Raw genomic sequence first — 24,197 nt, forward strand, 5'->3', positions numbered from 1 at the left:
TAACGCGAGGGGCGGGGCCTATATTCGGGCGAGGAGGGAGGGGCGGGGCTTGGAGGAGATCAGCGGTGTGTCAGGAGATCCTGGAGACTTTGTACGTGAGGGCCGCGGGTGTTTCTCAAGCGGAGAAGGGAAGAGACCCCCAAGGCTCAAAATCTCATCTTTATTGGGAAGACTCAGAACAAACAACCTACCCCCCACCTTCAAGCCTGGGGACGGAGGGCGGGGGATCTGCACCCTCCTCCCATATGTACACAACAGAATCCGCCTGGAGAAGGTGCCCCCGCTTGTGAAGGCTGAGGCAGCAGCTTCAACAAGCTAGCGCTTGAGAGCCAAGCAAGCCCCTTTTCCTCTCCAGACTCAGTTTTCTCACTTGTAAAATGGGCTCAGGGGAAACCGATGCTACGGAGTTTCTCGCCAGCGCTGAAGATGTCCGATTCAGAAGGATGAGAACGTCGGAAGACTGACCAAGGGCCGCCCAAGGGTATGGGGGTGCTGGATATCCTGGTTGGGTTCGCACGGCCCCTTCCACCTCCCTCCCCACCCAGCGCCTCTCCTCCAGCGCCGCGGGGGCTACGTGGCCTCAGGCCCCGGGGACAGGAGGCCGCCCCCAAAGCCCGCCTCGCGGTACTGATTGGGGAACATGTTGCTGCCCACGAGGCTGGCAGTGCCTCCGTCCCCAGGGCCCGGGGACTGGTACGAGTCCAGAGTCAGCGGCTCGGGGCCGGGGGGCTCCCCGACCGCGGCCCCTGCACCCCCATTGCCCGCGACAGCGCTGATGAGTGGTGGCGCTGGGGGCAGCATGTCCAGCATGGTGAAAAGCGTGGGGGCAGCGGGGTCGTAGGCAAAGCCGTCGTCCAGGAGGTCCGGCTCGCAAGGGGGCTCCAGGCCTGGGAGGGATACAGTGCCAGGGAAGAAGTCTGTGTCTGGCAACAGCGCTGATGGCGGGAGGAACGGGCCTGCAGGGATGAGAAGAAAGAAGAAAGTATGGTGGGCTTTTACGGTCGACCTCCGGCCAGGCCCTAACTCAAATGCCCCCTCTGTTGCTAAATGCTTTATCAGTGTGGCATCCTATAATGCCAAGAAGAAACTCTGAGTAGGGACTATCACCGTTCTCTATCTCCCTTTTTTTGTTGTTGTTGTTAAAATAATTTTTTTGAGGTATAGTTGATGTCCAATATGGTCCAGGTGTACAACATAGTAACTCACGATTTTTTAAGGTTATACTCCACTTATAGTTATTATAAAATATTGGCTATATTCCCTGTGCTGTACAATATGTCCTCATAGCTTATTTATTTTATACATAGTAGTTTGTACCTCTTAATCCCCTGCCCCTATCTTGTCCCTCCTCCCTTTCCTCGCCCTACGGTAACCACTAGTTTGTTCTCTGTATCTGTGAGTTTGTTTCTTTTTTGTTATATTCACTAGCTTTTTTCTTTTTTAAGATTCCACATGTAAGTGATATCATACAGTATTTGTCTTTCTCTGTCACTAAGCTTATGTCCTCCAAGTCCATCCATGTTGCTGCAAGTGGCAAATTTTCTTTTTTTTTTTTTATGGCTGAGTAGTATTTCATTGTGTATATGTACCACATCTTCTTTATCCATTTATTTATTGATGGACACTTAGGTTGTTTCCATTTCTTGGCTAATGTAAATAATGCTGCTATGAACACTGGGGTGCATGTATCTTTTCAAATTAGTGTTTTCATTTTTTTAAAAATATATACCTGGAGTGGAATTGCTGGGTCATATGGTATTTGCAAATGATATGACTGATAAGGGGTTAATATCCAAAATATAAAGTTCATACAACTCAACATCAAAAACACCCCGATTAAAAAATGGGCAGAAGACGTGAACAGACATTTTTCCAAAGCAGACATAAAGTTGGCCAAAAGGCACATGAAAAGATGCTCAACATCATTAATCATCAGAGAAATGCAAATTAAAACCACAATGAGATATCACCTCACACCTGCAGGATGGCTATCATCAAAAAGACACGAATAACAAATGTTGGCAAGGATGTAGAGAAAAGGGAACCCTCCTACACTGTTGGTGGGAGTGTAAATTGGTACAGCCACTGTGGAAAGCAGTTTGGAGGTTTCTCAAAAAACTAAAAATAGGATCATTCTCATTTAATAAGCAAACAGGCAAAATAACTTGCAGTCCACAGGTGAGTTGCAGAAGCAGGGTTGAAATCATGCTCCTGTAGTGCTAGGGAGTTTTCCCCAAGAATGAGGAAGAAGAGGAGGCTCCAAAGCCCCCCCCCCAAAATAAAGACAACCAAAAAGTGAAATATCCACACCATGGGAGACCCAAGGGAGAAGTCACAAGTCCCAAAATTGTATAGTAAAATGGTGTCACTGTGGGAGAGTCTCTCTTTTTGAGACAAGACAAACCTCACCAGCAAAGGTTGACTACACTTGTCTCAGAAAGAGACACTGCGCTGCTTGAACTCCTATTTCCCAGCCTCCCTTGTAGCTTGATGTGACTAAATGCTGCTGGCTGAAATGTGGGCGTGATGGCTGCAGCTGCAACAGCCACCTTGGACCATGAGGTGGAAACTATGAGCTGAAAATGGCAGGAGCTTGGGTCTCTGATGATCATGCAGCCACCAAACCATCCATGGACCACCCACCTCTGGACTGTGCTTATGTGAGAGGAGAAATAATGTTCTATCCTATTGAAGCTCCTGTTATTTGGGGTTTTGCTATGAATGCAGTTAAACATGATCAAATGCAGTTAAACAAATGCAGGTGGCATTCCTGCTTTCTGGCAAGTTCCTAACATTTCCTGGGCACTAACTCTATGTCAGCCACTGTGCTAAATAACTGTGTGATGTGACCTCACTAAATTCTGGAAGGAACCCTAAGAGGGAGGGTCTCCATCTGCAAGTTAAGTAAACTGAGGCCCAAAGAGGTCATACAGTGGCTAAATTGTGTCCTCAAATTCAAACCCAGTCTGATTCCAGAGGCCATGCTCCTAACCATCACACTCTAGTGCCAGGGCAGCTTTGCCACAAGGATGAGAGAGGGGAACTTTAGACACTGGGAAATCAGGGCGACAGAACAAGTGGATGAATGACAGGTGGCTGATGAGGAGAGGCTTTGGGGATTGGGAATCGAAGGTTGATGAAATGGACTAGGATTGGGGGTTTCTAGGGGCAGAGCTGTCGGGCATTGGTTACAGTGGGTTGGGGGGACAACAGGTGATAATTGAAACCTTCAGGGTGGGACTGGCTGGAGTGGTCCAGGCTCAGCAGACTCTGAGTGGTTGGCAGCTGGCTGGCAGCTGGGCGCCATGGGGTCGCTGGGGTGTTGGGGACAGCATTCTTAGAGCTAGTGGTCAGCGAGTGGGGAGGCTTTGGATGACAGCCAGACAGGGTTAGAATTCATGGGAACTGGAGGCTGGCATGTGAATTGAGACGAAGGCTGCAGTAGAAGAGGCCAGAGGGTGGCTGAATTCAAGGCTGGCTGGCTCTGACACCACCCCCATTTATCTACCGTCTACTCCCTACTACTGGTTTCACATGTCATCACTAATCTAAACCTACGCCCAGGTGCAGCTCCCCGCTCCACCTCAGACTGGCTGTGTGACCTTGGGCAAGAGACATCGCCTCTTTGGGCCTCAAGTTTTTCACCAGTAAAATGGGGGTGGGGCATGGGGGGAGATGACAGCACCCCCCCCCCAGGGTGATTACCCAGATTAAGTGAGTAAGCACACACAAAGCAGTTATGTGATCATTATATAGTGTCTGTAAAAATAAATACATTAAATTTTAAAAGGTCAGTGAGGTAGGTATGTGGTGAGACTTTTCAGAGGAGCCCTGAGGCTCTGAGAGGTAGAGCAACTTGGTGAAGGTCACACAGCAGGTAAATGGCCCAGTGGAGATCAGAGCCTCCAGACTGTGTCCAGAACCACTATTCTTTCCACTTTATGTTGCTGGCTAAGTGGTGAGGCACTGCCCTAGTAGGAGCTCCTGGGGGGCCTGAAAAGGCCAGAAAAGCAGGGCTGCGGCTCACCCTCAGCCCACCTTGTGGGCAGGGGCTTGCACTGAGCCAGGACCCACCTGAGCTGTGGCTGGGCAGGAAGTGATCCAGGAAGGCCGGCTTTTTCCTCCGCCGTTTGCTTTCGATGCCATGGGGGTCTGAGGGAAGGCAGAGATGAGGACCCCTGGATCCCAACAGCCCCTCCTCCCCAACCTGGGGTGGGCCAGGGCGGTAGGGTCAGTCATCCCCTCCCAGTAACCTGGAGAGGGATGCGAAAAGGGGCAGAGGGAACACACCAGAGCTATTCAGCTCCCCAAGGACGTCGGGCAGCCCCCGTTTCCGCTTCTTGTCCACACCATAGCTGTCTGTTTAGGAGATACCAGAGGCATACAAAATAATCCGTTAAAAATAAGAATTAATTAAGAATTAATTATAGAGACCATTTGGGAAGTTGTTGTGCTGTTCTGGTTTTTGCCCAACCAATGCAAATAGATGTCCACATCTTAATCAGAATAAAACCCAAATCCACTTCTAGCTACACCGGTACGTCCCAGACACAATCCTGCCTCAGGGCCTTTGCACTTGCTGTTCCCGCTGCTTCAAACACTCTTCCTCAACTTGTACCACTTCCCTGGAGAATTGCTTAGTCATCCTCCCATCCTCAGGTCAGCCGTCCCCTCCTTTAGGGAGCTCTCCCTGAACCCTAAGGCTGGGTCAGGTGCCCCACTCTGGGCAATCCGAGTTCCGTAAGCAATTCCAATCCCAGCCCTGCCCACTCTGGTTGTCACTGTATGGGAATGGATCTGTCCCCCCTCTCCCCATAAGACTATGAGCCTCATAGGGTAGGGCTGGGGCTGTCTCAGTCACCGCTATGTTCTCAGCACTACCCAGCAAGGGCCAGGCATGAGCAGGCGTGCTGAGGGGAGGAATGATTAAATAGTCCCAAAATGTCATAAAATGGGTACTATTATTATTTCCATTTTGCACAGGAGGAGTCTGAGGCTAGGAGAAGCCAAGATCGCACAGCCAGTAAGCAGCAGACCGGGATTTGAACCCCAGTCTGTGCAACTCTGAGCCTGCATTCTACTTCTGCCTCTTCCCCTTTTCCCTTTGGGTCACCCCAAGAAAGACCAAAGACCTAGTCTCTGAGGCGATGGGTCACCCTGGGTGGCTGTGGTTACCATGGTCCCGAGGCAGGTATGTGAAGGGCAGAGGCTCACTGCAGACCCCATCAGTAAGCCGCTGCAGGAAGACGTTCACTGTCACAGGTTCAACAATCTCCAGGTCCTCGTAGGGTGGTGTCTTGAACACAATGGCAATCTGGCGGTGCACGTCGGCCTGGGAGAAGTCAGCCCGGCCTTCCCAGGAGGCTCTGCTGAACACCACCGATATATCCTCTGGCAGGAAAGCGCGGGCGTCAGCTGAGCCAGGACACTGGTCCACCGGAGACCCAACTCACTCAGCCTCCCCCAAAATCAACACCAATATTTCTAAGAATAAAACTAATCATAATAAAACTAATCATAGTGGCAGCTAACTTTCTGTTGAGCACCTACCGTGTGCCAGTCACTGACATACACACACACACACACACACACACACACACACACACACACTCATCTAATCCTTTAACAATCCAAAAGGCAGGTAGAATTAATATTTCTACCTTATCAGGGGGCCCCAAGACCACCATCAGATTCAGTGATTCACTAAGGGGACTCACAGGACTCAGCATATAGTTGTACTCATGGCTACGATTTATCACAGGAAAAGATAGATGCATACGCAGTAAAGAGGAAAGGTGCCTGGAGCGAAGTCCAGAGGAAACCAGGTGCCAGCTTCCAAGAGTTCTCCCCAGGGGGAGTCACACAGAACATGCACACCGCACACTGCTGCCCCCAGTGGCAACACACATGAAATGCTTCTACCGAGGAAGCACATTAGAGACTTACTGCCCAGGGTTTTTACTGGGAGTTGGTCAAGTAGGCTCCCTCTAACTGGCACATATCAAAATTCCAGACTCCCAGAAGGAAAGCAAATGATCCACACAAACCATATTGTTTGTACGGTTTAGGTACAGTGAGCCACTCTTAACAGTCAGGGAATGGTAGGAGCCCTCTCAAAGTTCCCAAAAGCCAGCCAAGGGTCAACCTTGTAAGCTGGGCTTCCAAAGGCTAACAGTCTCAGACCTGCTATGTTAACTCTTTTCTAGACACACACTTCATAGATGGGGAAACCGAGGCTTGGAGGGTTTAAGAGACTAACCCCAGGTCATACAGCTGGTAGCAGAATAGTCGGGATTCAGTATGCTACTCTGCCTACTATTTCTTTTTCTTGTCTTATTGCATTGCCTCTCATCACACTAACTCCATATACTGAGGCTTTATATGTGTTGGACAGACATGGTTTGCCTCTAAGACACATAACAATCCTATGAAAAAACTACCTTTAGGAAGTCCATTATATTGAGGGGAAAGCAAAGGCACAGGGAGGTTAAGTCACTTGTCCAAGGTCACAGTCAGCAAGGGTGGAGCCAAGATGGGAATCCAGGCAGGCTAGAGCTCTTCACCACCAGCTCTTACAGCTTGAGGAAGTTACTGATATCTCTGGGCCTAGTTTTCTCACCTTCAAGAGGGAAAGTCATAGTACTCACCTCACAGGAGTTGTTAGGAAGATTAAATGAGTCACTCCAAGAAAAGGGCTTAGAAAAGGGCTTAACATAATAGGTGCTCCTAAGTCCATGTTAAGTCTGATAGTTTTTATTAGTATTATGCAAAATACTAGCTCCAGGTCTGGCACTCAGGAAATCCTCAGTAAATGCTAACTCTCTGTAGTGTAGTTTTTAGGTACGTGGGATCCCATCTCATCCTAACACCAGCTCATTTTAGGGATGAGAAAACAGGCTCAGGGTGGTGAAGTCACCTGCCCGAGATCAGTCAGTGAGTGAATAATGGAACAGGACTCACATGTACCTCGAATCATTCACCCAGGGCAGGAACAGTTTGCCTGCCCTGACCCCAATTCCCAGGCTCCTAACAGCCTCCTTGGCATTCCTCAGATTTCAGCTCAAATATCACCTCCTCTGGGAAGCCTTCCCAGATGCCCGGACCATGTCTGGACTTCCTGTTGTTCAATCTCAGCACTTTGTTTTCTTCCCTCTCAGCATTACTCACATTTGTAATTTGTCTTTCTTTCCCTACGTCCCTCTGAACTGAGAGCCCTGTGAGGGCAGAGGCTGGGCCTGTCTCTGTCACTGCTGTGTCCCACCACTGCCTAGCACAGAACCCAGCACAGAGGAGCCACCCAATAACCATTTGCTCATTCATTCAAAATCTTATAAGAACCTCCCACTCCTGGGTACATATCCAAAAGAATTGAAGACAGGTGTTCAAACAAAAACTGATACACAAATGTCTAAAACAACACTATTCATAATAACCAAGAGGTGAAAATAACCCAAATGCCCATTAACTGATGAATGGATACACAAAATGGGATATATCCATCTATGGAATATTAGCCATAAAAAGGAACAAAGCACTGATACCTGCTACAGCATGGATGAACGTTCATAACATTACGCTAAGTAAAAGGATCCAGACATAAAAGGCCACATATTGTATGATTCTGTTATATAAAATGTCCATAATAGGTAAATCCATAGAGACAGAAAATAGACTGGTGGATGTCAGAGGCTGGAAGAGAGGGGAATAGGGAGTCACTGCCTAATGGGTACTGGGTTTCTTTCTGGGGTGATGAAAATGTTCCGGAACCAGAGAGTGGTGGTGGCACAACCTTGGGAATGTACTAAATGTCAATGAAGTATACACTTTAAAATGGTTAAAATGTTTTGTTTTAAGAGTAAACCTTGCAGGGGGCTTCCCTGGTGGTGCAGTGGTTGGGAATCTGCCTGCTAATGCAGGGGACGCGGGTTCGAGCCCTGGTCTGGGAAGATCCCACATGCCGCGGAGCAACTAAGCCCGGGCGCCACAACTACTGAGCCTGCGCGTCTGGAGCCTGTGCTCCTCAACAAGAGAGGCCACGATGGTGAGAGGCCCGCGCACCGCGATGAGGAGTGGCCCCCGCTTGCCGCAACTAGAGAAAGCCCTCGCACAGAAACGAAGACCCAACACAACCAAAAAAAAAAAAATAATTAATTAATTAAAAAAATAAATAAATAAAAATAAAAGTGACTCTGAAGATCATCTAGGTTTGAGAACCATTAAAAAAAAAAAAAAAAAAAAAGAGTAAACCTTGCAGAAAAAAAAAAAAGAGAGAGAGAGAGAGAATCAGGAAAAAAAAAAAAAATGTTGTTTGTTTTTTTTTTTTTCCCTGAGAACCTCATGTGTGCTTGGCCTTGGACTGGGTGGCTCTGGGGACACAGCTGCTCACCAGGATCCTCCCAGGTCCTGCCCAGACAACCCAGGGGCGGGAGGGTGGGGGTGGAGATAGACGTTAACTATATAACCATACAACCTGAGAAAGGATTGTGCGGGGGATTCCTGAGGCTGTAGCATGTTCTCCAATCCTCCTCCCCTCTCACTGCCCTCCTGCCCCATTGGCTTCAATGTTCCTCCAACAACTAGGCCTGCTCCTACCTCAGGGCCTTTGCACTTGCTGTTCCCTCTGCTGGAACACTCTTCCTCACATGGCCACACAGATTCTTCGTGGCTCCAGTGTCGTCTCCTGAGAGCGGTCCTCCCTGGCCCCACTAAGTCAAACTGTGCCCCACAACACCTCCAGCCATCTCTCTCTATCCCTTTCCTCAGCATTATCTACCTCCAGATACTACATTTGCACCGTCTTCCTGATTTTTTTTCAACTCCCTTTCTTTATTTTTTACTTTTCCTCCCAGAAGCACAGACCAGCTGGATTCAAATCCTGTCTCTACCTGACTACCGCTGTGACCTTGAGCAAGTTACTTAATCTTTCTGTGCCTCAGTTTCCTCATCTGTAAAAGGGGAATAAGAGAATCTACCTCATAGAACTGTTAGGCAATTAGATGATTGAATAAATGACACATACAAAGTGCTTAGGACAGAGTTTGGCACTTAATAAGAGCAAGATAGGCTTCCCTGGTGGTGCTGTGGTTGAGGATCCGCCTGCCAACGAGGGGACATGGGTTCGAGCCCTGGTCCGGGAAGATCCCACATGCCGCGGAGCAACTAAGCCTGTGCGCCACAACTACGAAGCCTGCGCTCTAGAGCCCGCGAGACACAACTACTGAGCCCGCGTGCTGCAACTACGGAAGCCTGCATGCCTAGAGCTTGTGCTCTACAACAAGAGAAGCCACCGCAATGAGAAGCCCGTGGGCACCGCAATGAAGAGTAGCCCCCGCTCGCCGCAACTAGAGAAAGCCCACGCGCAGCAATGGAGACCCAAGGCAGCCAAAAATAAATAAAATTTAAAAAAAAAATGTGCAATTAAAAAAAAAAAAAAAAAAAGATCCCGCATGCAGCAACGAAGATCCCACGTGCCGCAACTAAGACCCAGCGCAGCCAAATAAATAAATAAATACTAAAAAAAAGAAAAAGAGAAAGCTCTCCCCCCAGGCAATCCTGGGTTGTTTTTTCTTTTCAAAAAACCCTATTTTTAATTGGTCCAATGGTTAAGACTCCGCCCTTCCAATGCAGGGGGCGCGGGCCAAAAAATTTTTTTAAAAACCAACAAAAACACCCAAAAACCCTATTTGAAAAAGGGTTTTGACATTTGAACAGATGTGAATCATGTGGAAACACTGTCCATTTTCTCCATTCGTAGCCCTGATCCAACTGTCCTAAAGCATTTATTTATGCAGCTCCACGATTTTAATACCAGAGTCCCCCGGAGCTCATGATGGCAAGGCCTGCCAGGTACCCAGCGCAGGCCAGCACTGTTTGTTTGTTTGTGCCTCCTTCTTTGTTCATGAATGAGTGAGCAGGTGAGTGAGTGACTCAGTGAGTGAATGAATCAATTGGCTGTTTCTCTCTGACTCCAAAACCAAAGCTCTGGACCCTTCTACTCGGCTCCCCTGGTTAACTGGCTCTTCTTCACCCTCTCATCCTACGGGCTCCCCAGCTGCCCCTGCCGGCAGACCCCACTCCGCCCACTCGCTGCCCCAGGCCCCTCACCTTTCTGCACCTTGTCGCACAGCAGGTAGAGCTCCTCGCCACCCGTGCACGGCCCGCTCTCCTTGTTGATTCGGCAAATCCGCAGCTCTGACGTGTTTGTGGACTCTGGGAAAGAGGAGAGGAAGAGGCACACAGAAAAAACGAGAATTCAGTCATCAAACCCTTACCAGGTACCCCATGGGTGCCCACCCTGGGGTGTGGAGAGGTGGGAAATGGAGAAGCCAGGGTGCCTGACCCTTCTGGAACCTGTGGTCCAGGTGGAAAAAGAAGATGCCCAGGCAGAAGGGGTTAATGGACGATCATGAGTCCTCCATGCTGAGGTCCGGTGAGTGTCTGCCCAAAAGGGAGACCCTCAGACCTCAGGGTTGGTGGGGTCAGGAGTCAGGGATGAGCCTTAGATGAGGGCTAATGGCCTGAAACTTGTAGTGGACACATGTTGTTTTGCCAGTCTAGCAGTCCTGGCCCTTCTTCTGTTAACAGCCCCCCCCCCAGTTTTCCTTTAAGGAACCACCCCCCACCTCAGTCATGGGGATTGGGTAGGGCGGAGCCCACTCCCAGCTCAGCAGTGATCATTTGCCCTAGACCTGGCAAGTCAGAGTATCGCCTCCTTCTGGCTGCAGCTGATTAGTCAGAGAGGAGGACATGACTAAAACTAGGCCAATGAGAGACAGCCCTGGGACTCTGAGCAAAAATACTGAGTAAGAGAATCTCTCTTTGGGAGCAGGGGAGAAGTGCCATGCTGGTAGGATGTAAGACTAGAGCTGCGTACAGTTATTTTGCCCCTGCATGGGAGAGCCCTGCCAAGAGTGACTCTTAACATAAAGGAAGCATGGCTGAGAGATGGAAAGAGATCCCTAATGACATCTCTGATAACCTGGATGCAGCCAGACCTGAAGCACTGTGCTACCTCTGGATATTTTTAGTTAATGGAACAAATTCTTCTTTTCTTCCTTATTTGAGTTGGGATTCTATCTCTTGCACCCATAAAAGTCCTGATTGAATTAATATCCCTGCCCATTTTGATGCTTGTGGCAGTCACTGTAGGCTGGCTAAAATCTAACAGCCATTCCCAATCTCCTCTTCCATACCTGTACCCCTCTATAGAGGATGAAAAACCTAAATACTTGCTTTCTCAGATTCCCTTGCAACTAAGGGTGGCCGTGGGACCAAGTTCTGGCCAATGAGACATAAGGAAATGTCTACCAGGGTGATTCTGAGGAATATATTATTTTCTCTATGAAAGAGAGAGAGATTATTACTCATGCTGCCTCTTCTCAAGGGCTGCCTAGTATAGTTGTACTGGTTGTGCATTCTGCAACACCAGAAAGCCCCATTCCCAGAGGCTACCTAGTAAATGCTGACCCCTAGAATTGGGCAGTGTACAGCCTGCACACCACACAGGGTGTCACTGCCCATCATGCCTTGAACACAGACATGATGTCTGGAGCTATGGCAGCCAGTTCATGACCATGAGGGAAAGCCCAAGAGAATCACAGAGCTGCTGAACCAGCACCCAGATATAGCTGAGCAGCTGAAGCAATAGGAACAGCCTTAATAACTGAGAAAAAAAAAAGAACTCCCTGTTTGTTCATGCCATTGTATGTGGGGCTTTCTGGTACCCGCAGCCAAAGACAATCCAAATGGAACAGCACCCTCGACTCACTCTTGTCGTAGACGGGCTCAGAGAGCACAGGGTCCATCCGGCGCATCTGTCCTTGCTGGTCCCTGTATGAGGCCTGGAAGCAAATCCTCACGACATTCATGTCCACCTCCTGATGGTTCTTCAGGGACCCAGCTGTGGGAGAGATATGGGAAGGCTGAGTGTGGGGGGTGGAGACCCTGGTTGGGGGACAGGGGACAGGGAAGGGATGGGGCTGTGGCGATGGGGGATACTGGAGAAGGCGAGGGGACAGGGGTGGCAGAGGGGGCGAGGGGTCTGGGAGGACGGAATGCTGAGGCTAGGCGTGGGGACTCACCATTGTAGGGGTCGATGCCCAGCTGAATCTTCCGCTCAATGGCGGCCTCGATCTCCTTCTTCCTCACACACTGGATGCCCAGGTTGTTAAAGCTGAGTCGGGGGGAAGGGGGGAAGGGAGGTAATCCTGAGGGGGCAGGTGTAGCCCTAACCCACAGGACGGCTCTGGTAGATGCTGTCTTGGGGCTCACAGTCTCAGAGGCTAAAGCCCCCCAGGCCCAGGGGTCCCAGCATTGGGAGGGGACTGGGGTTCAAACCCTTCAGGGGTGTGGAGAATTCTTGAGAGAACTTATCTTTACCACAGGAAAGCACCTGTTGACCTCACTTATAATAAGAAAACTGCAAATTAAACAGCAATGTGATGCCAATTTTTTTAAAAACTCATCAAAACAGCAGAGATCAAAACGTCTGACAATACCCTCTGCTGGTGATATTGTGGAGAATCAGGCACTCTCAGCCATTGCTGGTGGGACTGTAAATTGCCCCAGCAATCACATATTGGAGGACAACATGGCAGTATTCATTCATTCTACCAATATTTCCTGAGCACCTACTGTGTGCCAGGGACTGTGCTAGGCACTGGGGGATACAGCAGGGAACAAAAGAGATAAAATCCCTGCTTTCATGGAGCTGACATTTTCACTAAGTTTATAAATCACTAAAAGTATAAATGCACAGACTTGGGGCCAGCAATTTCATTTTTAGGAATTCATCCTGCAGAAGAAAGAGTATATATGTGAAGCTGTTCACTGAAGCACAGTTAGTTATAGAGCAACAAGAGATTGGAACCATTGTGGGTGCCCATTGATAGGGACTTAATTAATTGTGTGCATCCATACATTGGAATACTATGCAGTCAATAAAAAGGATAGGACAGCTCTAAATGTACTGACAGGAATTATCTCTAAGATGTACTGGAACATAAAAACAAGGTGCAAATGTCTGCTACCATTCATAAGGGAAGGAAAAAAATATATATGCATAGCATATCTTTAGCTGCCTCCAGAAAGGGGCACTGGTGGCCAGAGGACCAAAGATGGAAGGAAATTTATTTTTCATTGCACACCCTTTCTGAACCTTTAAATTTTTTTTTTTAACCTTTAAATTTTTAAATTAAAAACATATAAATTATAAAGCGAAAGAAAGAATGGGACTTGCAGCTAAGTCAGGTCTGCAGTCAAATTCCAGCTCTGCCATTGGCTATCTGGGCTCCTTCGCCTCTCTGAGCCTCAGTTTCCTCCTCTACAAAATGGGGATAAATATAATGCGTGTGAATGCGTGTGCGGCAGGGTTCCAGGCCTAGGTAAGACCCTCCACGGCCCCCAGGCCTCGGTTTCCCCATCTAGGAGATGCAGTGGGGAGAGTCTGGCTAAGCTGTCCCTGCTCTTAAGGTTTTCCGGGGTGATCCTCAGCCCCTCAAAATCTCCGTGACCAAGGGTGAGGGGTGAGGGCTCAGGTACCTGTGCCGGGGGCTGACATGAGGCCGGAGCCGCACCCTGCAGACGCCGTCCGTGCAGTCTTTCCCCACGAGGCTGTGAGGGTGAACGCGGTGAGGCCAGTCCTTCCACACCAGGCACGCGGTCACCTCCACCTCCCGCAGCCCTCCACAATCCCGGAGCTGCAGGAAGACAGGTGCTCTTGGGGTCCCTTTGCAGACACCTGCACCCATCCGAGCCTCCTTTGGTAGCTCCCCGCCCCTCCCCTGTCCCCCGACGATGGAGGAAGGTTTGCTGAAGACGCCTCCGGGATCCTAAACTGGAGGCTTCCAACCTGGGGGCCTCATAACATGAGAGCTGCCCCACAGATGTGCTTTCTTTCGCCACTCGACTTTAAAAAAACTGCATGCACGCAAGGTCTCCAAGTACAGCCCACAGATAACATACTAATTGTGGAGAGACCTGGTAGACACCACCTTAACCATGTGATCAAGATCAGCATCACCACTATGGGGCCAAAGTAACACAGGCATCCCCTGATGGGATGTACTGGGAAGAACACGTCACTTCTATGACAGCCCCTTCAGAAGTGCATCACGGGAATCTAATCAGGAGGAAACATCAGAAGAGCCCAAATTGTGGTCATCTGGTCAGACATATTAGTGTCATGAAAGACAATAAAGAGACGGGTGTCATATTTTGGGTTAAAAGAGAACAAAAAATGTATTTTGACCTGGCTGGTAGTTACACAGTGTATATATATATATGTCAAAATTCCTAGAGCTATGCACTTAAGATTTGATCAAATATAACTAAATTTCAAAAAAAACATAAAAAAAGAGGAGAGAGGCTACAGAGACACGATAACCAAATGCAACATAGGATCCTTGATTGGATCCTGGATTGGGGGGGGAACAATTATAAAACACACATTTGGGGGACAATTGGGAAATTTAAGTATGGACTGTATATTAGATGATATTATAGAATATTATTAATTTTCCTAGGGATGGTAATGAGTGTCCTAGACATGCAGGAGCTTATTTTTAGGAGATGCCCATTGAAGTATGTAGAGGTGAAATAACATGATATTTACAACTCATCTGCAAATGGGTCCGCAAAAAACACAATGTGTATTTGTGTGTGTGTGTGAGCACTGTGCATGCGTGTATGTGTGTGTTGTGTGTATGGAGAGAGAGTGACAGATATAGCAAATGGGGCAAAATGTCAACTGGTACATATAGGTGAAGGGTACACAGGTACGTATTGTACTCTTCTTTTAATTTTTCTGGAGATTAAAATATTTTTCATCTAAACTCATCAAAATGTGTACATTAAATACATGCATTGTTTGTATATCAGTTATACCTCAATGAAACAAACAAACAAAAAACCTAGAAAAAAAAAGATTTAAAGGATTTTTTTTTTTAGAATAAAAAGTTGGGGCGGGGTAGGGGAGGGAAGGATTGGGAGTCTGGGGTTAGCAGATGCAATCTCTTATATAGGATGGATAAACAACAAGGTCCCACTGTATATCAGAGAACTCTATTCAATACCCTGTGATAAACCATAATGGAAAAGAACATGAAAAAGAATGTATATATATATGTATAACTGAATCACTTTGCTGTACAGCAGAGCTTAACACAACATTGTAAATCAACTATACTTCAATAAAATAATTTTTTTTAAAAGTTGGGGAATGGGCTTCCCTGGTGGCGCAGTGGTTGAGAACCTGCCTGCCAACGCAGGGGACACGGGTTCGAGCCCTGGTCTGGGAAGATCCCACATGCCGCGGAGCAACTGGGCCCGTGAGCCACAATTACTGAGCCTGCGCGTCTGGAGCCTGTGCTCTGCAACAAGAGAGGCCGCGACAGTGAGAGGCCCGCGCACCGCGATGAAGAGTGGCCCCCACTTGCCACAACTAGAGAAAGCCCTCGCACAGAAACGAAGACCCAACACATTCAAAAATAAATACATAAATAAAAATTAAAAAAAAAAAAAGTTGGGGAAGATCTGGAGCTTACATTTTAAAAGTATGAGACATCACATTATTCCAGATTTCCAGATTCTCTTTTTTAAAAGGGAAGTTATGGCAACTGGGGCTGGACTTCTACTCAGCAGCCACGTGGGGCAGCAGACAGAAACTAGCCCCTTGAGACAGGGCTCAGACCCACGTGGCCGCTTGGCTTTCCTGGGTCACTCACAGGGCCCTAACTGGCATGAGAGAACCACTAAAGCCTGCTCCGAATGTGTAAAGCCGGTGCCTATAAAATACAATGAACAGGTGCGTCTCAGTGAGGGAGTACAGCCCTCTAGGGGGCGTCTGGGATACTGAGGACCATTCTGGTTGACACTGGGATCGGGACCCACAGCAGGCAGTACAGGGCCGCGGGTGCTACACAGCCTGCAATACCAGGACAGTCCCACACAAGTCCTGCAAGACTTCTGAATGTCCCGCCAACATTCACATCAGTGACAAACCTGTTTTAAATGGTCGGAACCCAGAACCTCCTTCCGTTTTACATGTACGGTATTTTTTCCCATAACTTTCAAATACACTGAATTTTCAAGGACTGCAATCACCATGTTAATTGAGAGGAGACTGGTTTCATTTGAACTGAGAATTGTTCACCACTTTGGTGGCCTTTTTTTTTTTTTTTTTTTTTTTTTTTTGCTGTGCCACTGGACCGCCAGGGAATTCCCAATTGTTCATCATTTTGGGAAATCCTGTCACCTATGGCCACGCTGGATGTGTGGCATTTAAGTAGCCAAGTCCACCACGCTGGGTCGGGCTGCATTCATGCTGCTGTATTAATGAGATCCAAAGCAACTGCTACTTTGTTTTCATTTCCCTGAGGCTGTGCCCAAGCATTTACATACTGAAATAAATGTGCTTGTATAGGCTGTATAATTTTCCTTTTATTTCTCCTTCATACTAAAGTTGGGGCATTATGGATTTCAGGGATGATTATGAGTAGACAATTTATATTGAGTAGACAAATTTCAGTGAGTCAGATGGGTTAAAACCATTAGTTTAACCAGCTCCCTGATGTAACATTAGGAGATTCTGAAAAGCTCAGAGTCAACAGCCTCAGGAGTCATGAAGACTGCAAGGCTGAAAGCTTTTCATCCCTTTTTTTTTGGCTGCACCATGCGGCATGTGGGATCTTAGCTCCCTGACCAAGAATCGAACCTGCGGCTCCTGCAGTGGAAGCTCGGAGTCTTAACCACTGGACCGCCAGGGAAGTCACGAAAGCTTTTCATCTTTGAGATGTCATGCGAGATTGTGGATAGACATTAGGCCTTGAAGTCAGTCAGACCTGGTACCAAACCAGGCTCTACCACTGGCCGTCTGCGTGATAAACCTCTCTGGTCTTACCGTCCTTATCCGTAAAATAGGTACTAAGTACCTGGCACACAAGAGCACTTAGTAAATGGCAGTAATTACTACAATGAATTTGCTGTGTACCCTTGAGCAAGTAACTTACACTCTCTGAGCCTCAGTTTCCTCCTCTAAAAGATGGGGATGAAAATACTAAATCGAAATTCGGAGTCAGGTCACCCCCTATTGTTGGACATTTACTGTTCTGACTCTTTGAAATCAAAACCAACACAAAGCTAGAATAACTGCCTGGAAAGACTTAGAAATAAAAAGTTGGGGAAAACACAGCCTCAAAGTATCACCCCACAGGTAATGTACTAATTACAAAGGGAAAGCTATACCTTTTCAATGGTGGTCACTCCCTGTTATGGGCTAAACTGCACGCCCCCAAAATTCATATGTTGTAGCCCCAGCTCCCAGTACCTCAGAATGTGACTGTATTTGGAGACAGAGCCTTTAAAGAGGTGAGTAAATTAATGAGGCCTTAGGGTGGGTCCTAATCCAGTCTCCTCATGGCCTTATAAGAAGAGGTAATTTGGACACACAAAGGGACGCCAGTGCTGACTCAGAGGAAAGACCAAGTGAGGACACAGCGAGAAGGCAGCCGTCTGCAAGCCCAGGAGAGAGGCCTCAGAGGAAACCAGCCCTGCCGATAGCTCGGTTTTGGACTTCCAGCCTCCAGAACTGTGGGACAATAAATTCCTGTGGTTCAAGGCACGCAGTCTGTGGTATTTTGTTATGGCAGCCCGAGCTGACTAATACACCACCTTCACCACGGGCTCTGACTCAGCATCAGATATTAAACTGCCACCCCATGGCCATGATGTGAGACTCCTAGAGGGCCCCAGCATCACCGCTGGGGTAGTCCCACCAAAATGAAGAACCTGATCTAATCTGGAAACAGCCAATAAACCCGGAATGTGGGACATTCTACAAAACGCCTTTCCTGTCCTCCACAAATGTCCCTGTCCTGAAACGCAAAGACAGACCGAGGAATGAACTCAAGTCAAAAGATACCAAAGACACCTGTCTTCCTCTGTGTGGGCTGCTGTGACAAAATACCAAGAACTGGGTGGCGTATACACAACAGATATTTATTTCTCGACAGTTCTGGAGGCTGGAAGCCCAAGATCAGGGCGACAGCACGATTGGGTTCTGGTGAGGGCCTCTTTTGGGTGCAGACTGTGTCACTGTGTCCTCACATGGTGGAAGGGACCTTCCCCATCACCTTCCCGGTTAGGGTTTCAATATATGAATTGGAGGCGGGGGGGACACAAACATTCAGACCATAGCAACACCTGACAACTAAAGGCAGCACGTGATCCCGCACTGGATTTTAAACAAGCAGACAAGAAAAAAAAAAACAGGTATAAAGGATATCTGGGGTCAGCTGAGATCATTAGACTATGGACTTAATCTTAGATAATATTCTTGCATGAATATTACGTTTCTAGAACGTGATAACAGCATTGTGATTAGACAGGTCCTACATCGTAGAAAAAAGTCATGGCTCTTGAGAGATACAGGCTGAAACATTTTGGGTGAAATGTCATATCTCTGACTCACTTTCAAATCTTCCTCCGTAAATGTCTATATAAAGAGAGAGGCATTGGGAATTCCCTGGCGGTCCAGTGGTTAGGACTCTGTGTTTTCACTGCCGAGGGCCCGGGTTCATTCCCTGGTCCAGGAACTAGGATCCCACAAGCCTCGCAGCATGGCCAAAAAAATAAACCAAGAGAGAGGCATAAAGCAAATGTGGCAAAAGGATACGGGTGTTCATTGTGCTATCTTTGTCTATTTTGTGTAGGTTTAAAATTTTTCCAAAAAAGTTGAGACATAAAGTTGAAAAAATATCCCTTATCAAATCGGAAAAACAGACAAAATGCTTAAAGATAAATGAGGGGCTACAAAATTGCCCCTCAACGTACCACAGTGGCCCATTCCTGAAAAGCCAGTGATGGAATATACGTTTCAAAGTAAACCGTTCTTTTCACCAGAATGTCCCGCTAACATGCTACTTCTGGCCACGACGCCTGGAGCCAAATCCAATAACAACAACTACAACCACCTGTCTGAGTAAGGGGTCCTGCACACCAGTGCTGGGCCATCTCCCTGGTTTCCTCACAGTGTCCTGTGGGGAGGGGGCAGGAGCTTCATCCCCATTTTGCAGATGAGGAAACTGAGGCCAAGGGAAGCACTGGACTTGCCCTAATCCACACAGCTGGTAAATGGCAGAGCCAGGACCAAAGCCCAAGTCTTTCTGACCCTAAAATCCAAACTTGTTGGGGTAGGACAGGGTTGCTCTGCTAATCCCCCAAGTAAAGCTCTGAGTACAAATCCCACTGAGGAAGAGGAGAGGGAAACAGATCTCACACGAGGGAGCTGGGACCTGAGGCCGGGGTCAGGGATGGCGTCCCTGAGGTGGGCTGAGGCCTCACGGGTGAGTAGGAGGTGACCAGGCTGCAGGTGGAAAGCACTCCAGCCAGGAGGAATGGCACAGGCAAAGGGCTGGTGGCTGGATGGTGGTGAGTGAGGAGGGCTGGATGGGAATGGGCAGCAGGAGCTGGGCCATGAAAGGTCTTAGAGGCCCAGAGAGGATCTTGGGTTTCCTCCTGAGGGTGCTAGGGAGCCAAAGGAGGATTCTGAACAGGGGAGACGAGCAGATGTGTAATTTAACAGCACCCCTCTGGCGGTCTTGGAAATCTGGAGGAGACTGAGAGCTGGTCACCAGGGAGAAAGCTGGAGGTCAGGGAGCAGATGAGCCCGGGATCCAGGGCTGGTGGGATGGTGAGGACATAATTCAGGGTCCATGGACACTTGGGCAAAGATCCAGAAACACATGAAGTCTCCGTATTGGAAAGGCACAGGAACCAGGCCTCTCAGAAATCACTGGGAGAGACAGTCATGCATGCAACCCCCCGGGCAGGGCAATTTGGCAACAGCCGTCCCACTTCCAGAAGTTGTTGTTTTTTTTTAACGTTTTTTTTTTGGCCACGCCACACAGCTTGCAGGATCTTAGTTCCCCCACCAGGAATCGAACCCGTGCCCCCTGCAGTGGAAGCGTGGAGTCTTAACCACTGGACCGTCAGGGAAGTCCTAAAATGTGTTTTTTTTAAAAGAGATCTTTCTTTTTTTTTTTTTTAATTCTTTATTTTATTTATTTATTTATTTATTTATTTATTTATTTATTTATTTATTTTTGGCTGTGTTGGGTCTTCGTTTCTGTGCGAGGGCTTTCTCTAGTTGTGGCAAGCGGGGGCCACTCTTCAGCGCGGTGCGCGGGCCTCTCACTATCGCGGCCTTTCTTGTTGTGGAGCACAGGCTCCAGACGCGCAGGCTCAGTAGTTGTGGCTCACGGGCCCAGTTGCCCCGCGGCATGTGGGATCCTCCCGGACCAGGGCTCGAACCCGTGTTCCCCGCATTGGCAGGCAGATTCTCAACCACTGCGCCACCAGGGAAGCCCCCTAAAATGTGTTTTTTTTTAACTTAGGAATATATCTTGGAGCTGAGCGCATATCAGCATGACTGAAGCTGCCTTATTCTCTTTACCATCTCATCCTGCCGTGTGGATATAGGATAATATATTGTGCAAGTCTCCTATTGGTGGACATTTTGGTTGTTTTCTGTTTCCCGCTATTACAAGCAGGGCTGTAGAGAACGACTCGGTTCATCTATTATTTCCTTCACGTGTGTCACTCAGATAACTTCTGGAAGGGAATCTGGTGGTCCAGTGGTTAGGACTCCATGTTTCCACTGGGCTGGGTTCGATCCCTGGTTGGGGAAATAAGATCCCGCAAGCTGCGTGGCACGGCCAAAAAACAAAAAACCCCACACATTTTATATACACAAGCGCATGCACGCTCCCCTTTATGTACAAAAGGGGGATAGTATATACGTATATATATATTTGCCTGTATAATCATTAATCATAAAATACTCCTGAAAGGCTCCATGAGATATTGATAACAATGGTTACCTCTGGGTTGGTGGGGGGAACCTGGAGGCAGGAGTGGGGGACTTTTGTTCATTTTAATTTAATTTAAATTATGTTAATTTAACATGACTCTTCATATTTTTGAACGTTTTGATCCATGTCATATGATTCAAAACTAAAACAAACTAAAGGGCTTCCCTGGTGGCACAGTGGTTAAGAATCCACCTGCCAATGCAGGGGACACGGGTTCGAGCCCTGGTCGGGGAAGATCCCACATGCCGCGGAGCACCTAAGCCCGAGCGCCACAACTACTGGAGCCCGGGCTCCGCAACAAGAGAAGCCACCGCAACGAGAAGCCCACGCACTGCAATGAAGAGCAGCCCCCGCTCGCTGCAACTAGAGAAAGCCCGCGCAGCAACGAAGACCCAACACAGCCAAAAATAAAATAAAAATAAAATAAAGATGGTTATAGTTGAAAATCTTGTCTGTACCTTATCCATTCAGCACTGCCTCCAAAAAAGAATTCACCTGTATTTGTTTTCCTTTCCAGAGTTTCTGTATGCAAATACTAGCAAGTACAAATTGAAAATCTTATTTTCCCCTCTTTTTGACACACAGGGTAGTACAGTTTACCTTGAACAATGTGGGGAGTGGGGGAGGGAGCACTGAGGCACCGACCCTGCCCGCAGTGGGAAATCCACCTATAACTTATAGCTGGTCCTCAGTATCCGTGTTTCTGCAGTTCCGCCTGGGGGGGTTCCAACAACTGGGGATCGTATTTACTGTTGAAAAAGATCCCCGTTTAAGCGAACCCACCCAGTTCAAACCCATGTTGTTCAAGGGTCAACTGTATAATACCCACAAAATTCTGCACCTCAATTTAAACAAAATTAATATATCTTGGAGATAGATACTTCCACATCAGTACCTAAGGGATGGCTTCATTTAAAATGTTTTCTGTATTAACTGTATGTATTTATATTTATTTGCACACTTACACAGATATATTTGTCCCTGCTGCATAGGACTGCAATCGGTAGATGTATTATTTCACCAGTCCCCTGATGATTAACACGGAAACTTCCAATTCTTCTCTATACAAACAAGGCTGCAAGGGAGAACCTCGTACGTCCCTCTTTCACCCAGATGCAGGCATATCTACATGATAAGTTCCTAGAAGTGGAATGGCCCGGCCTAAGAGTAATAATGATAATAATAATTATACTAGTAATACTAGAAGCTATCTCAGTTGATCACTCACCATGTTCGAGGTACTTGGTGTGAATAAGTAACTCATTTACTCCTCCCAACAACCCCAGGTGCTTGGTTATTATTATTCTTCAGTTTTTAAATTTTTTTTTTGGCCGCGCCAGGGGGCCTGCAGGATCCTAGTTCCCCAACCAGGGATCGAACCCGGGCCCCCAGCAGTGAAAGCGTGGAGTCCCAACCACTGGACCGCCAGGGAAGTCCGTATTATCCCATTTTGTAGAGGAGGAGGCACAGAGGGATCGAGTAACCTGTCCAAGGCAGTAACTGGATTCGAATCCAGATATTCTGATTCTTAAGGCCTCACTGGTGAACCAGGAGGCTACCAATGATAATTTTGACCAATACTGTCAAATTGCCGGGAAGAAGGCCTTTCTCTGAATGCCCTTTAAATTTAAGGCCAAGTGACAGCGGTATCATCCGCTCCAAAAATAGCAACAGCAATAATAATAACCACCATAAAATACATGAATAAAGAAATACATGCGTATGACTCTTCGGGGCGGGGGACACGCGAGTCCCACCGCCCCCGGTGCCGCCCCCGCCCCTGGTGCCCACCTCGATGGCGGGCAGCGTCTTGCTGGCCTCTGTGCTGCTCTCCCCGAGGATGCTGCCGGCCGAGCGGCCCTCGCACTCGTAGCGGAAGCGCATGCCGCGCTGCTTGGGCTGCTCGGTGATCACCAGGTGCGGCCGCGGCCCGGGGCCCGGAGCCGGGGGCACCAGCCGGCCCAGGGGGCAGCCCCAGGGCGGCGGCGTGGCCGGGGGCGGGGGCGCCGCGGGGCCCAGGGTGACCGTGCTCAGGGAGGCCGCCCCGCGAGACACCAGGCGCGGCAGCCCCTCGCCCGGGCCCGGCTGCGCCCCCTCCAGGCCGAAGCCGTTCTCCTTGATGTACTCGTCGATGATCTCTGCGGGAGAAGCAAAACCTAGGGATGACGCTGATTGTCAAAGAAAAGGCTTTTTTTTTACCCCCAGACTTGTGCTGCCCTCGCCTTTTTCCCGTCCGTTCATTTCTTCAAGACATATTTCTTGTGGGCCAAGGGCAGGGGCGTCAGCTCCGAACACAGAAAAGCCCCTGCCCTCCTTCTTGGAAACGGACGCGTAGCGTCCCCCAGTTCTAGAAGCCCGAAACCCCAGGGGTCGGCCTGGTTTCTCCTTCTCCTGCACCCTTCTGTGCACCCGCCTCCGAAACAGCTCCTGAACCCATGCCTCCATCACCTCTCACCTGGATCAAGGTAGAACCAAGTCACAGGTACCCCTGCCTCCATCTTGCGCCATTTAATGACAACAAGAATAACAGGTGCTCTGCCCAAGCCGTTCCCATCTCAGAAAGCAGCACCACCATCCACGGTGCTCAAGCTGGAAGGACACACATCTTTATCAGCTGCTCACGATCCCACATCTACTATGTCCAATCCATGAACTTCTCCTGCCTCTACCTCAAATATACATTTACGTTCCCGCCACCTCTCCCTACCCCCACTGCCTCCTCCCTGGGCCACCCTCCATCACTTTCCATCTGAACCACTGCCTCTGTTCCCCACCTTGCCTCTTCCAGTCTATCTGCCAAACACAGCCAGAGGGATCTGATGTCAGACCCTGTGCCCGTCTCAACAGAAGCCTCCAGTGGCTCCCATCTCCCTAAGAGTCAAAGTCAACACCTTCCCCATATAAAACTCTCCCCAAACTCCACTCATCTCAGGAAAACAGGACAAAGACAAAACCCACACCCCCGACCTTGGCCACAGAGCCTTCTGTGGACGGGCCCCCTCTGTCCTGGGCTTCTTGCCTCCCGCTGCCCCCTCTCATCACGCTCTGGTCTCTTTTCGGTTGCTTGCACCCACCAAGCCCGGCCCTCTTCGGGGCATTGGACTGGCTCCTCCATCTGCCTGTTCCACGCTTCCCCCCATTCAACCCATGCTGGCTCTTGCTCATCCTTCCGGTCTCAGCCCACCTCTTCAGAAAGGCCCAATCTAATGTGTTTGCCCCAGGCCCCTTCCTGTTTATTTCCTTAGCCCAATCTAACATTATTTTGTTCTTTATTCCTTTTCCTCCTGTCTCTGCCACTAGAGTGTCAGTTCCAAGAGAGCAGGGACTTTG

General features: G+C 48.6%; 1 protein-coding gene across 2 annotated transcripts in view; it reads right to left on the minus strand.

Moving 5' to 3' along the window:
- Positions 1-146: 146 nt before the first annotated feature.
- RELB (RELB proto-oncogene, NF-kB subunit) overlaps positions 147-24,197 on the minus strand; it is a 29,092-nt gene continuing 5,041 nt past the window's right edge. The window contains exons 1-10 of one of the 2 annotated variants that reach the window (XM_059905037.1): positions 23,323-23,390; positions 22,659-23,005; positions 13,540-13,697; positions 12,081-12,172; positions 11,768-11,899; positions 10,105-10,209; positions 5,176-5,391; positions 4,291-4,359; positions 4,075-4,152; positions 147-956 (exon numbers count right to left, since the gene is read on the minus strand). In XM_059905037.1, the coding sequence (XP_059761020.1) occupies positions 571-956; positions 4,075-4,152; positions 4,291-4,359; positions 5,176-5,391; positions 10,105-10,209; positions 11,768-11,899; positions 12,081-12,172; positions 13,540-13,697; positions 22,659-23,005; positions 23,323-23,365 (1,626 nt within the window). In that variant the 5' untranslated portion in view covers positions 23,366-23,390 and the 3' untranslated portion in view covers positions 147-570. Of the gene's footprint in view, positions 957-4,074; positions 4,153-4,290; positions 4,360-5,175; positions 5,392-10,104; positions 10,210-11,767; positions 11,900-12,080; positions 12,173-13,539; positions 13,698-22,658; positions 23,006-23,322; positions 23,391-24,197 lie in introns of those variants that run through there. The other variant, XM_059905038.1, reaches the window with a different exon arrangement.

The sequence above is a fragment of the Balaenoptera ricei genome, chromosome 19 (assembly GCF_028023285.1).
Source record: "Balaenoptera ricei isolate mBalRic1 chromosome 19, mBalRic1.hap2, whole genome shotgun sequence".
In the NCBI taxonomy this organism is placed as follows: Eukaryota; Metazoa; Chordata; class Mammalia; order Artiodactyla; family Balaenopteridae; genus Balaenoptera; species Balaenoptera ricei.